General features: G+C 35.8%; 3 protein-coding genes across 3 annotated transcripts in view; all 3 read right to left on the bottom strand.

The window, feature by feature from the left end:
• LOC111703631 (uncharacterized) overlaps nt 1–2,113 on the bottom strand; it is an 18,323-nt gene extending 16,210 nt beyond the window's left edge. The window contains exon 1 of the mRNA XM_023475631.1: nt 2,107–2,113. The gene's annotated coding sequence lies outside the window, so the exon portion shown is untranslated. The remainder of the gene's footprint in view (nt 1–2,106) is intronic.
• The window catches only part of LOC111703627 (uncharacterized), a 14,510-nt gene extending 5,889 nt beyond the window's left edge, over nt 1–8,621 (bottom strand). Inside the window, exons 1-3 of the mRNA XM_023475626.1 lie at nt 8,537–8,621; nt 7,882–7,961; nt 954–1,252 (exon numbers count right to left, since the gene is read on the bottom strand). Coding sequence (XP_023331394.1) covers nt 954–1,252; nt 7,882–7,961; nt 8,537–8,592 — 435 coding nt within the window. The 5' untranslated portion in view covers nt 8,593–8,621. The remainder of the gene's footprint in view (nt 1–953; nt 1,253–7,881; nt 7,962–8,536) is intronic.
• LOC111703629 (uncharacterized) lies at nt 8,600–13,404 on the bottom strand. Its single transcript, XM_023475630.1, has 4 exons — nt 12,790–13,404; nt 10,355–10,798; nt 9,625–9,878; nt 8,600–9,354 (listed from the first exon to the last, which is right to left on the bottom strand). Exons 1-4 carry the CDS (start codon nt 13,033–13,035, stop codon nt 9,243–9,245), a joined length of 1,056 nt encoding a protein of 351 aa, XP_023331398.1. The 5' UTR covers nt 13,036–13,404; the 3' UTR covers nt 8,600–9,242.

Raw genomic sequence — 13,404 nt, 5'->3', positions numbered from 1 at the left:
CTTCAAACTATTTGATCCAACAGAAAATATATATTTAGAAATGTCAAAGGTCTATGACATCAGGTTGCTAAGTTAAAGGGATGAAAATATCAAGGTTTACCGCGAGAAGTCGGTTCCTTAGGATTAAAGATTCTAGGTTGAAAGTGAGAGCAAATTTTTAGAAATATCAAAGAACAATTTACCTATAGGGTTGCTTTGTCGCGCGAATTATTTTAAATAAATTATAAAACAATAAAAAGATGTCTTACGAATACAGAGCCCGCGATTTGAAAAACTTTGACTCGAGCAGTAATTCATTTAACCCATCTCTGATGGCAACTTGTGTAACGTGATTGACAGCTGCAAGATCTTCGGCTCGACTTCAGGAGTTAGGCCCAATGAAAATAAAACCGACCTTGGTTGGTTTTAGTGGAGAATACTAGGCTCAATGTTGAGAATTGTTCTTAAAATAACCCGGAATGCGCCAATCCCTACCATGAAAATCCGCCAAATAGAATATTAAACCGTTTTTTTTTAACTCAACTCTGTGGAAAATAAGATGCAGCTTGAATCCAAAAGCTTAAGACCTAACGACAGTTCAGACCCGAGCCGTATTTTCCCTAATTTTTTAAATCGCGGGCTCAGTAGGATCCTCTAAACTTTTTATAAAGTTTATTCTTTTGATGAGTTTATTTTTAGATCCTGGAGGGAAAAAGTTACTTGTAGAAATTATCATTTCGATAAAAAAAATCTAGGTACGGGTGTATTATTTGTTCTTGACCCTATCACGGTTGGGTTTATTTCTTCAAAACCTATACATGGCTTCATGATTGATCACATATTTGGCTAAACTTTTCTTTTGTTGCATAGGGGTTGGAATCGCCCCCCCCCCCCCATCCCCCCATATATTAAACTAAAAAAGCCCAATCGGGATATAGGGTTAAATAAATCCGCTTAATCAGGATTGAACTGACCTTTACACGCGTAGAACTGAAATAATCTCCGGAACATCCCGGAACAGTCCTCTCCATATCCTGATCATGTTTTGATCCTAACCCTTGAACATGTTTTGATCCTGGTCTCAGAGAAACCGTTTCCAGTTCGGTAGAATCCGAGAACCGACAAGACTCCTCAAAAACCGAGAACTTCTCCGGGCTCGTCCTGAGACAGGATTCCAGATCCAGATTTGAGGACTCCATGTCGTCCCTCTCGCTAGAGTTAAGCAGGGATACCTCTAGTTCATTTTCTCCATATTTTCCTCTCCGCCGCAGACCTAGATTTTTTACATTTTAAAATTCAATTATTACATTTTTCAGGAATACTTTACACATGCAAAGATCTCAGCTATAACAATGAAAAGTTGCAGCAATTTTCTAGACTGAGTCGAATTTGAAGTGTCGCATAACTTTGGCATAGCGCCTTATACCTCGCTAACTCAGTTATATTTATGGAGTTCCAGGACATAGACATTTTAGAAATATTAAGAATAGTTTTCAGCGAGTTTAAGAAATAATTTTCAAATTTCTCATAGATTTTTGAGAGAAAGCTTGCAACATTTAGATAACTGTGTTGAGTGACAATATTTCCATTAAGTTCTCAAAAACTGTAATAATTTGAGAATTCAATGTTCAACAAAGGAATTGAGTATTTACCACAAACTCAAAGTTTATAATCCTTCTTTCTATGCACAACGTAATGGTGTAAAGTTTTGATATTTCAAACTTAGATTATTTAATCTAAAAGAAATCATAGTTTAAAATATCTAAGGTAAACGACATTGGATTGCAAAGATATAGGGAGTAGAAAATCAAAGTTTGTGGCAAAGACTCAATTCCTTTAGTTTGAGAGAAGTCGTGCTGTTCCCTATTTGCACAGACAGAACCAGAAAACTGTGGAATGAATTTAATCTTACCATTTCCTTTTACTTCAGGTCACTAATAATAATATACACAATTGGAGCAACTGTGAACTCATATATCTCTTTAAATGTTTGATGATTTTTTTGTGTGGAAATAGTTTATTTGCAAACACAAAATCGGTCAAAATTTTGAATTCAAAAGAAAAAGAAGATCAGACAAAAATTACTGTTTTCTAGTTTTTACTGCAAGCATGACACATAAATTTCACTAGAAGTGAATCATTCATTTGGCATACAGTCTCGTTTTGCCTCCTATAGTCTGTAATTGTACTGTACTGTTTGCCCAAGTTGAAATTCTGCCCGGTACATTCCATGCAAGGAGAATTGAATTCTCCTTGCATGGAATGAGCTGCAGTGTACCATGATGAACAAAAATGTATTTCATTTAAACCATTTTAGAATTCAGCTTTGATATTTCAAACTATGAATTCTGTTAGATCAAATACTTAAGTTTAAGGTTCAAACCAACAGGTAGCAAAATATAGGGATTAGAACATTAGCATTTGTGGTAAAAACTCAGTTCCTTTTATGATCCCATTCTAAAAGCCTGTTCGTCTAAACAAACTTCTTTACAACCTTTTCAAATCTCATGACAGACATATTAATTAGGTTGATGCCCCCCCCCCCCTTTACTCGCAATTTCAGTGATANTTTTAAAGAAGAAAACATATGACATTTGTGTGGCAATGAATAGTGACCTGCTCCTTAACCCTTTCAATTCCGTAGACGGAAATTATCCCTGAAATCTTAAAATCTCGAGAGGGACCATCAAAAATCATGTGCCCTGCCCACCCCTTCCCCGTAACTCTATAAATCCCGGCGGGACGTTGCGCATTATGTGCCCCCCCCCCCTTTCCCCAAGACTCATTAATCCCGTCTTATTCCTAACTCTGAATTGTTCCTTTACCCTGTTAATGAAACTAAAACTTTCCACTTAACCCTTTCAAATTCTAAGTGCCCACCTCCACCAGCTATTCGCTATCAATACAGGTCGACTCCAGTCTTATTCCTTAACCCTGTTAAGATAAACAAAATTTCTCTTTAAAATTCCAGAGCTGAAAAGTTAAATGCGCCCACCCCGCCCGCCCCTTCCCGACTTTACAAGGACTCTTGTCTTGTTCCTTAACCCTGTTTGGTAAACACATTTTTCATATCCCAATTCCCGGGACGATTAATATGTGTGGCCTGTGGTCATCGATTTAATGTTACTGTAACCGGTTGTTATAAATAAAAAAATTTTTTCCCACAAACTCAAATATTCAAATAGTGTAAACCTTTGATGGTTCAAATTTGCGTTTAAAAGATAAAGGAATTGAAAAATCAGAGCTTGTGGCAAAGATTCGATTCCTATACTCTTCTCTTAACCCTTTCAATTCAGGATGAATTGTGCCCCCCCCCCTCTCCCACTTGAAAAGAGACTCCAGTATTGTTCCTTAACCCTGTTGATGTAAATCAAATTTCTTTTAACCCTTCATTTCCCGTGACAGAAATTAAAATATATTCCCCTCCTCCTCTCCCGCTAAATCAATGATATTGTTCCCTACCCCTGTTGGTGGCAAGGTACTGATGCAAGGAAAGTTATTTCAGAGGTGTGCACATTTTTTATACTGCAGTGTACTGTCTCTGGGCGGAAAAGTAAACACAAGACGGATGTCATAGCCTGACATGGAATCAGTTTTCACAAAAATAATCTCTTAAATATTCTGGTCATAGGAAACTATATTATGTGAATTTTCAAAATTATCAAAATTAAATGCTTTTATCGTCCTCGGACACAAGACGAACACTGGTGCATCTATTCTTGTTTACAAATTCCGCCCAGAGAGAACTGGTTTCAATATGTACGCGACCGCAATTTACTTTCCTTGCATTAGTACCTTGTTTGGTGGTAAATTTTCCCTTAATTAACCCTTTCAACTTCAGGGCGGACACATATTTTTAGTACGGCGATACAATCCCACCCCCACCCCACCCCCCTCAACAACACCCACAAGAACTCTGAGCCTGTTCCTCAACCCTGCCAGTAAATCCAAGTTCATTAGCTTTCACCCATTGTTATATAATATAAAAAATACAGGACATTTCTCCAAGCTCCATCCCAGCAGCTGCACCGATTCTGCAAACCCAGTGTTAGTTTCAAACCATTGTGCGAAAATCTATCAAACCTTGCAGTGCTTTCATCATTCCACAAATTTAGAAAACGAAAAACACTAGACTGGGACCATGGGACTCCATTTCTGAAACCTACCTCTGAATAACTAAGCTATCTATATATACTTATGCTGACCGTCTGGTATGGCACCAGATTTATGGCAAACCCCCCTGTCAATCATAAAGTGTGATATCCAGAGAAAATAGTATTATTAGTAGTAAATTGTAAACTTTTATACTGTGTAATGTAATTTTGCTTTAGACAAATATAAATGATGAATAATATATATGTAAAAAATTATCAAATCTTCCAGACTCCGGTTTCTTTACCCAACACCATTTCAATTTATGAAAAATAAAACGTGAGTGAGAGTAAAATACTCTGGGCCTGTTCCTTAACCCTATTAATAAACACGAGTTCAACATTACCCCCTCCCCGAAGCATAAAGTATGAAGGACCATGAGTTATTAACCCTAAACTTTGTTCCGTAACCCCATAGGTTTGGGCAACAAACGATTTGGGGGGGCAGCTCAGCTCTAATATTGTTCTTTTATCCTACTGAACCGAAAGATAAAAGTCCAAAAAGTATAAATAGTGCTATGAGTGAATACTAAGGGGCATGCATACATTTTATATTACTTTTATCAGAGTGGTTGGTTTGGGAAACAATGATTGTTTAAGATTATGGAGAAATCTGAAAAATTTGAAGTTGCATCTCTAATTTTTAATCGAAAATGAACAATTTGCAAATTTTTTTCTAAATAAACCCCCGCCCCCAATTTCGCCCGCATTTTTGTCCAAAAGAAAACAAAAATATTTTTCCATAGGGATAAGGAAGATATAAAAAAATATCTCCTTACAACCAACTTTGTTACTTAACCCCCTCCCCCACTTAAACCACATCAATCCACCGCTGTCCCTAAATCCTGATTGAGTACAGGAAAAATACAAGAAACTAATAAGGTTTACAGTTCTCTTTATCCTTTTAAGCACTAAGTTAATTAATTACAGTAAGAATTTTTTTGAGGTTTCTTCCATCTTATTTTAGTATTCCAATTCTGTTTCTAAATCTTAGTAGATAAATGTCTATTAGCACTTTGTAACATCAAAGTTCCTAAGAGAAATTTTTAAAATTTTCTTTTTTAAAAGAATATTTACATTCTGAGGTGAAACTTCCACACATGTTCAAATTCACCCTAAGGAGATTCTAGATCTCCTAGAAGTCTACCTAATCCTTCTATTTTAAATCCCCCCCCCCTCCCCTAACTTAAATCTTGTTTACTACATTTCCAATCCTGTTCCTATATTCTAGGAGCATAATGCCTATTCGTACTTTGTAACATCGAAATCCCAGGTGAAACAAATCAAACGAACCTGAGAATTTTTTTAATTAGTTTCAAGGTGAAAGTTCACCAAAAGTGTATTAACCCTAGCAGCGTTTCGGATCCGGATCCGGATCCGGTCGGATCCGTATCATTTGGTCGGATCCGGATCCGTAGTCTATATTTGCTTACTACAGTTCCTATCTGTTCCTAAATCCTTGTATATCGCAGTTCGGAACATCAATCAAATCTAGAAGAAAATGTTAAAACATGTTATTATTAGTATTTAAACATCCAAAGTGAAAATTGTTTCGATGAATCCACAAGTAATTAACCCTACAAGTCTTTCAACGGAGGGAGGGAACCCACGGATGCCTCCAAGATTTGCTAGGCAGACCAAGCCTCCGCATGCATACATTATGAGCCTCTGCTATACAGAATAGTTTCCTTAAAACTCATACTTGAATGTGATTTTAAATAAATGTTATAAACCCTAGAGATCCAGCCACATGATCTTGCCCTTATAGACCCCCCCCCCCAGGACTCCATCTTGCTTGCTATAGTTCCCATCCTTTTCCTAAATCCTAGTAGATAAATGTCTATTTGTACTTTGTAACATAAGAACCTAGGAGAAAATTTAAAATCCTTACTTAACCTTTAAGAAAAGTTTAAATAATTAATACCAAGTGAAAGTGATTTAAGAATTAAATCAAATGTTCATTAACCCTAGAAATCTAGCCACATTAGCTCACCCTGCAACCCCCCCCCTCCCCTCCTGGCCTCCATCTTGTTTACTTTGCTCCCATTCCTGTTCCTAAATCCTAGTAGATAAATGTCCATTTGTACTTTGTAACATACGAACCTAGAAGAAAAGTTTTAAATATCACTATTCCAACATAAATGTTTATTAACCCTATAGGTCTCTATCAACCCTTCTCATAAGGGACTCCATTTCTGAAACCTACCTCTNTCAAACGATCACAGGAATTTTCATTCATGGTTCCTTAACCCTGTCCATGCATTTCTTGCACCCCCCCCCCCTTCCAGGCCCTACAACAGAACAACAGAACCCATTTCTTAGATCCTGCTTAGTTCCTAAATCCTGTTGAATGCAGAAGCAGAGAAGATACCGGAGTAATTCGTTTCTTAATAATGTATCAACAAATATTATGGACAATTAAATGACCCCTTTACTTTCTTAACATATTTATATTCTTGTAACAATTGTCCAACTGAACTATCTTTATCACTGGTTCAACGATTTCTTAATTTTAACTTAACCCTTTCCATCTGGAATCTGTTAATACCGGGTTGCGAGGACAGGGTGGGCAAAGTAACTATCATTCTAGCTATCTCTCCTACCCTGACTACGACCAAGTTCCTAAATCCTGATATTTCTCCGTTTAGGACTTGTCATATATGCCAATAAATCAAGATTAATGATGGAAAGATGGAAATGATAAATAAATAAGTATTAAATAATATCTGAATAATAAGAGATTACCCTCTGCTTCTGTTCTGTTGTCCTGATACTATATTCATAAATATTTGCATTATATTGCTATTGTTCTGGCCAATACTTGCAGTTTGTCCTTTTTACTACTAGCAGGGGCGCATTCAGCAGGGGGTGAGGGGGGGGTTTAATTTTTTCTTTTTTCTTAGGGGCTCACCCCCCCCTAAATACGCCTCTGACTAGCATACAGTGTCAAAAAGGAGAGACTGTAAACACGACTTGAAAATCTTCAAATATGACCATCACAAGTTCAATTAAAGTCTTCTACCTTGAATATAATCTTTAAATAGCTTATTAAATGATTTAGCAAACAAGGAAACAAGTTTATAGTAGCATGAAATCATGAATATAAGTAAAACAGACATTATAAATTCCATACAGTCGTCTCTGAAGTCTAATCCTTTGTGGGTTTCACATTAAAAAAAGTATTTCGGTCTGGGTTGACCCTGTACAGTACTAACGGTATATTATAAACCATCAAAATCAATAATACAATTGTGTCTTTGAACTTATCGTACTTTTTGTACTTTCTACTCACGATTTATTAGGATGAAAGAACAGCATTAGAGCTCAACTGTGACCCCCCTCCCCACGTTGTGCTCTGCTAAGCATCATGGCGGCCCACTTTACACTTCAAATAGGGTTAAGCAACCACGATTTCGTCTATTTTCTAATTTTAAATAACAAAGATTTCATGGTTTAATAAAAAAATGTTGTGCGCATCATTGTGACTAGTTAATGACATTCTTTATAAATAATTGGTCACTGGACCAGTGTCTATGGATTCGGATCCGTTTGATCCGCAACATTTTAGTTTCCTTGATCTGGATCTAGATCCGCAAATATCCACGGATCCGAATCCAAGGGGCAAAGGGTTCATCGAGTTTCTGCACAAAAATAAGCGATTTTTTTAAAATTCTTTTGTTTAAAAAATCAGCAAGAAAGAAATGTTCATAACCTGGATCCGGAGCCTTTTTAGCCTAACCACCTGATATACCTGAACTCTCGTGATATGATCTTCTCCTGCTCTTGTATGGAGTAGAGGAGGAGAACCTGAACTGTGAGGTTTCTGTATCCCTGTATCATACAGATGGACATAGTTTTTAAAAATAAATCTAAATAATCAAACTTATTGAACTTTTGTAAGGCTCTACAATCTCCAAAAGAATTTGCTGTGTATCATATTCCAAAAATTGAATTATTATCAGGTGGCTTTATTTAGTGCAACATAAAGCCCAAGCAAACGACTGGTTAAATTCTTGAAAATCCGCGAATAAGAACAGAAAAATCCGCTAAATCTTAGTTTTGCTTTTAGGATGTACTATGAAAAAATGGTGGAAATTGAAGAGCAACATTTGTGAACTAAAATTGTAACTAAAAAAAATGCATAGTTTGAGGTCTATCTAAAATTCGTTTGAAGGACGTTAAGCGTAGTTTACAGTGACCCCCATGCAAGATGGCAAGGCCCGATTTACAACGATTTCCTTGAAACCTTAAAAGAGAACATTCCTTTTAATCTGTTCAAAAATGTGAGTTCTCTAACTCAAGCTTGACCAGGCAAAGATTTTAAAGTATAGCTGTTGTAAATCGAGCATTGCCATCTTTGCATTATTACGGTCCCTTTGAATGTAAAAAATGATGCCCTATAGTCCCTGTATCCTGGACTAGTCGGATCCATCTCATCTGGAACTAACTGAACATTCGTCATTCTTAGATCTTGAAACAAAAACAAAACTTACAGAAGAAAAATCAACAAAAACGAATAATTTACAAACAAATATAACTTATCTGAGTAAATAAGACACAAAGTACAAAAATGTTTCACAATGTTAGAATTCTTGTTCTTTGCATCAAGATCAAAAATCTAACTGTACATAAAAAAATCAACCAAATTACAGAACAATTTACAATTTACATACAAATGACATCTGTTTTATAGCAAATGAGACACACACAAAGATTTCACACTTTAGCGTTGGAACAAACTAAAAATGTGTTTCAGTACAATTCTCTGTATACTTTACAGAAAAAATCAACAAAATTTACAAAAATATTTTAAACAAATAATAAGACATAAAAATAATATAGCAAATAATCAAAAAATGGAATCTTTTTTTAAAAATGACTATGATTAAACCAGTTTGGAGATTGGGAAAGATGGATTCAGGAACCCGGAGAAGGTTTTGAAACTTGCTATAGAACTGTTTCCATGTTGAGGAAAACCGTCCTACACTTTATACTTTTCCGAGCCTGAGTAAAAATGTCCTACTCAGTCTCCCAAGGTAGAGTAAAACGTCCTATTGTTTCCCAAGGTTGAGTAAACAAGTCCAACTGTTTCCCAAGGATAAGCAAAACGTCCTATTGTTTCCCAAGGTTGAGTAAAAACGTGATGTGTTCCTGTGAGAACGCGTCTGTTATCTCGCCGTTACAGTACCCACACTTTTTCTCAAGCCGGCACACACCCGAATACCTGAAGAAGAAACTTTCAGCTTTTAAAGTTTTCTTTATCTTAGAATTGAATTAATTGGGGGTTTGCGCAACCGCAAATAAAAATATTTAGATTAAATACACTTTAAAAGTTAATTAAACTCCCCCCCCCNATGATTAACAGATGTCTAACCTGATACAGGAGGGGGAGGGGGGTTCTTATCTGTAAAACATATATGATTAACAGATGTCTAACCTGATACAGGGGGGGGGGGGTTATCTGTAAAACATATATGATTAACAGATGTATAACCTGATACAAGTGGCAGAGCAAAGGAGTTGATAACACTGTGTACACCAATAATGTACTCCGGAACCAATCATTTTCCCGCACTTGCACTCCAGAGATCCTGATAAGAGAGACCTTCGTGTTTCCATCTCTTTCTTTAGATCATCATTCTGATAGCCTAGCTTTATATTCTCTCTTCGCAGTTCAGCTAGCTCAGAATACAACTTCTCCAATTTATATAGTATTTTCGACTGCCCTCCTTCATTAAAGTTGGACTCCTTTGTCAAAATGTCGATGTAATGTAAGTGACCCTACATTAGAAGAGTTATTCTCTCAACTTATTATATAACAGTGGCCTGTAAATATGGGTTTTCTACGTTGGTAGGCGATTATATCAATATTATGAAGAAGACTTTCGATTTCAATTTTGATTTATATCTTAAGCTTTCATTGAACAGCATGGATACACCAAAAAGAGAAAGAGAAGCTGTCAATTTGAAAAGCTTCTCTTTAATTACTAGTAAACTTGTAATTCGAAAAAAGTTTGTTAGCAATTATAAGTTAAATAAAAAAGTAGTTTTCATTATACTGATATAATTTTAAATCTCTTTTGCTCAAAACCCCAAGTCACCTTTTACAAGAACCCGCAATTTAAAATAATCAATAATTAGATAGAAATCAAGGATATTTTCATCAAGTTTTTGGCTATAAGGGTTCCTAAGTAGGGGTTTACATTAAAATACAAAGACAGTTCCTTTATTAGATGATCTTGAACTCGTCCCTGTTTCCTCATTTTATTCTTGATAAGTATTCCTGTTGGAGTTTTCTTAACTGGCTTCCTCGGGAAAGGATCTTTCTTCTTTGACTTCTTTTTGTCTCCTGAGTTGTTCAAGGCTTTAGGTCCTTTAGCAGACCTAGTCTCCGTTCCAAAACCATTTCCGGATACATGACTATCTCCATGTGCTTGATAGTTTCCATATTCAACAATATCTCCAGGCTCAAGTTTACATAGATCTTCAAATGAATCTGCATTAGCTTCTTCAGATAGTGTTCCTCCTTTTGTAACAAAATCGACATCATTAGAGATCTTCAGGGCTCCGATGGATTTTGATTCAATGGCTTCTGAGGTTCTGTCTAATTCGTCTAATTTAGCATCTGAGGTTGAGACACAAAGATCTAGAAATCTGTCCTCGAATCCCTGACAAGAAAATGTTTTGTTAATATTAACTTTTTTCCAGCAAAATTGTTATTATTTATTTAGTATTATTTTATGGTTAGGTTAGGTTAAGACATCGCTATGGCTAGAACAGGCTAGGGGCCGAGGCTAGGATAGGATATGAGGCCGCGCACTGCGGCCTCATGTCTAACTTTGACTATGTGTAACATATGAGCTCTATGTACAAAATTATAGGAGGGGGAGAGGGCAATTGCGTTCAATACTAAATTAACGTTAATTTAGACGAAAAATGCAAATCCTCGTTTTTGCCAAATTGCGCGATGCAAACGTTTTCGTTTTCACCTAACATAGACTTACATATGTTAAGACTCAATTTAAATGTTCAATTAACTAACAGTAAACAAGCCTCACATTTTAATCTCTTTCGAGATTTAAACTCAAACACTGTACTTTACACTGTACAGTGTACAGATAGATTAACTTATTAAGGTCAGAAAGTACGAACTTTACGTGTAAATGGCGGGAATATATCAGCTGATCAAAGATGCTAAATCGATTGAACTAATGTTCAGTTGCACTACTAAAAATTTAACTTTTTAGTCGTAATTGGAGCACTGCAAACAAATAACATTAAATTTAACTAAGCTCAAATGCATAAAAGTTTTTAAACAGTGCTAACCAGAAAACAAAGGGATATAGGAATACGACATTACTGCAGCAATACAGCAGTATTTCATGTTGTTACAAACCAAAATGTATTGCAAGACACTAATTTGATGAATTGGGTCTGTTTACGCTGCACAATTTAAGTGTCTCGTGGTCATTCGACATTTTTTAAAGCTATAATCTTGATTCTAGCAATCGTCTTCCTATTTCAGAGTTTTCTGGTTGTCACTGTACACTTTGAATCATTATTATGTGACCCCAGCGCCCGCAATTCCATTGCAGCTGTCCTAAAAGCTGTCTATAGCCGCGGCGCTCAGCCAGCTCTAGTCTGTCATATATTGCAGCGCTCGGGCGAGACATTGTCACATTTGTTCATGAATGTACCTCAAAATTTGATTTGTAATACTTAAAAAATGTATGAAATATACATGTTCAAATGAAAAACTTTTTCTTCATTTGGACTAATAATATGTGAACGTATAGTTCAATCTATCATGATTTGTTGAATTATGTCGACATCCTCCAAAAAATAATAAATATACGATGTAAGATAAATGTCATAATTTTGAGGTTTGAAATTCCCTTTTAAAGAAGAAAACATATGACCGTTAGCTGGCTTACGAGAGCATTTGTGTGGGCACATTAGCGCAAAATAAAAATGTTGTGCCCCCCCTTTCCTACATTTCACTGTGGTGTAAGCTTCTTAATTGGGGTTAAAAATAAAGATGGAAAGTTACCTAAAAAATATTCACATTTTCACAGGATTGATACATATTGTATTATACATAATCAAATATATATATTTACACTGAATTGGCAGAATTTTTTAATGAAACTTCTTTAGTTAAGGGCAAAAGTGTGATTTTAAAGTATGTTTTATTATATGATGTAATTATACTTATTGGAATACATGCGTAATTTCATTTCATTTGTAGAGTGGCATGTTCGTACCAGACTTTGAAACCTTCATTTCTCCACCGTTTCTGAAGCTGCAGAAATGCATAAGTCACTTTTGTAGAGAAAACACAAATAAAATCAGAATATAGTTATTTCGTTTCTTAATCTTTAAGTTTGGGCATGAGTGCAATCCAATGTAATGTAGAATGTAGATTGCCTGAGGAAGGACATGCAATTCAACTCGAACGCCCCTGATGACCGTTAATGATTATCTTTTTTTTAAATATATAAAGTATTACAAGTATTGTAAGTAGTGCCCAATCGCTAATGGTTTCAATATTATGTTCAAAATTTTCCTGCACCCCTCTGCTAGCCATTTGAAACCACTGCGAAAGGAGTGAATTTTTCGAGCTATGAATGACGCAGGGAGCGAAATATGTCCAACTTACCAATATTGTTTGTAGAGTTGATCCTGTAGTCTCAACTAGAAAATCATCTTCAATATTTTCAAGTTCAGGATGAGAAACGTTCCAGGACGTTTTGAAGTCGGCAGGAATGTCCTCTGCCGGGAATGGAATAAAGATCCCCAAGGTTTGATCTAGATTTGGTGAACTGCACTTCTCCAAGAACGGATTTTCCTTGTACAAGAACGGGTTTTCCAAACTCGGATACAGGAACGGATTCGAGTTTGCCATTTTAGGTTTCTAGAGAGTAAACAACATCTTTTTTACATTTAGAAAAATGGGGACAATATGAAAAGAGACCGGAAATCTTAAACGGTTGATCTCGATATCCAATATGGGCACTTTTAATTTAAGGATAAATGATTGACTCCTTCATTAGAATTATCCCTGCAGGGTATGATTAACAAGGGGATATAAAAAAGGATATTACTCCGGAAGCCTTTACAAATTGGAAAACAAAGCTTGATCCAAAAACTTTAAAAAATGAAATGAAAAACTGTCAAAAATGTTTTGACTAAAGATTCTAATAGTATTGATTATAAGGGTGAATCACAAGATATTCAATTCCATTTGTAAGTATTTTGCATTAAAAAATTGAAA

Source organism: Eurytemora carolleeae, unplaced genomic scaffold (genome assembly GCF_000591075.1).
Source record: "Eurytemora carolleeae unplaced genomic scaffold, Eaff_2.0 scaffold566, whole genome shotgun sequence".
NCBI lineage: Eukaryota > Metazoa > Arthropoda > Copepoda > Calanoida > Temoridae > Eurytemora > Eurytemora carolleeae.
This window is presented reverse-complemented; position numbering and strand designations above follow the sequence as displayed.

Bases quoted from the DNA above. Each gene is read 5' to 3' on its own strand.
- LOC111703629 (XM_023475630.1), bottom strand. From the start codon at position 13,035: ATGGCAAACTCGAATCCGTTCCTGTATCCGAGTTTGGAAAACCCGTTC. The intron at 9,879-10,354 runs GAACTGTCTTTG...ATTTTGACAAAG, and splicing joins TTCAAGATCATCTAATAAAG to GAGTCCAACTTTAATGAAGG. The intron at 9,355-9,624 runs GTTATACATCTG...TTTCTTCTTCAG, and splicing joins TGCTCTGCCACTTGTATCAG to GTATTCGGGTGTGTGCCGGC.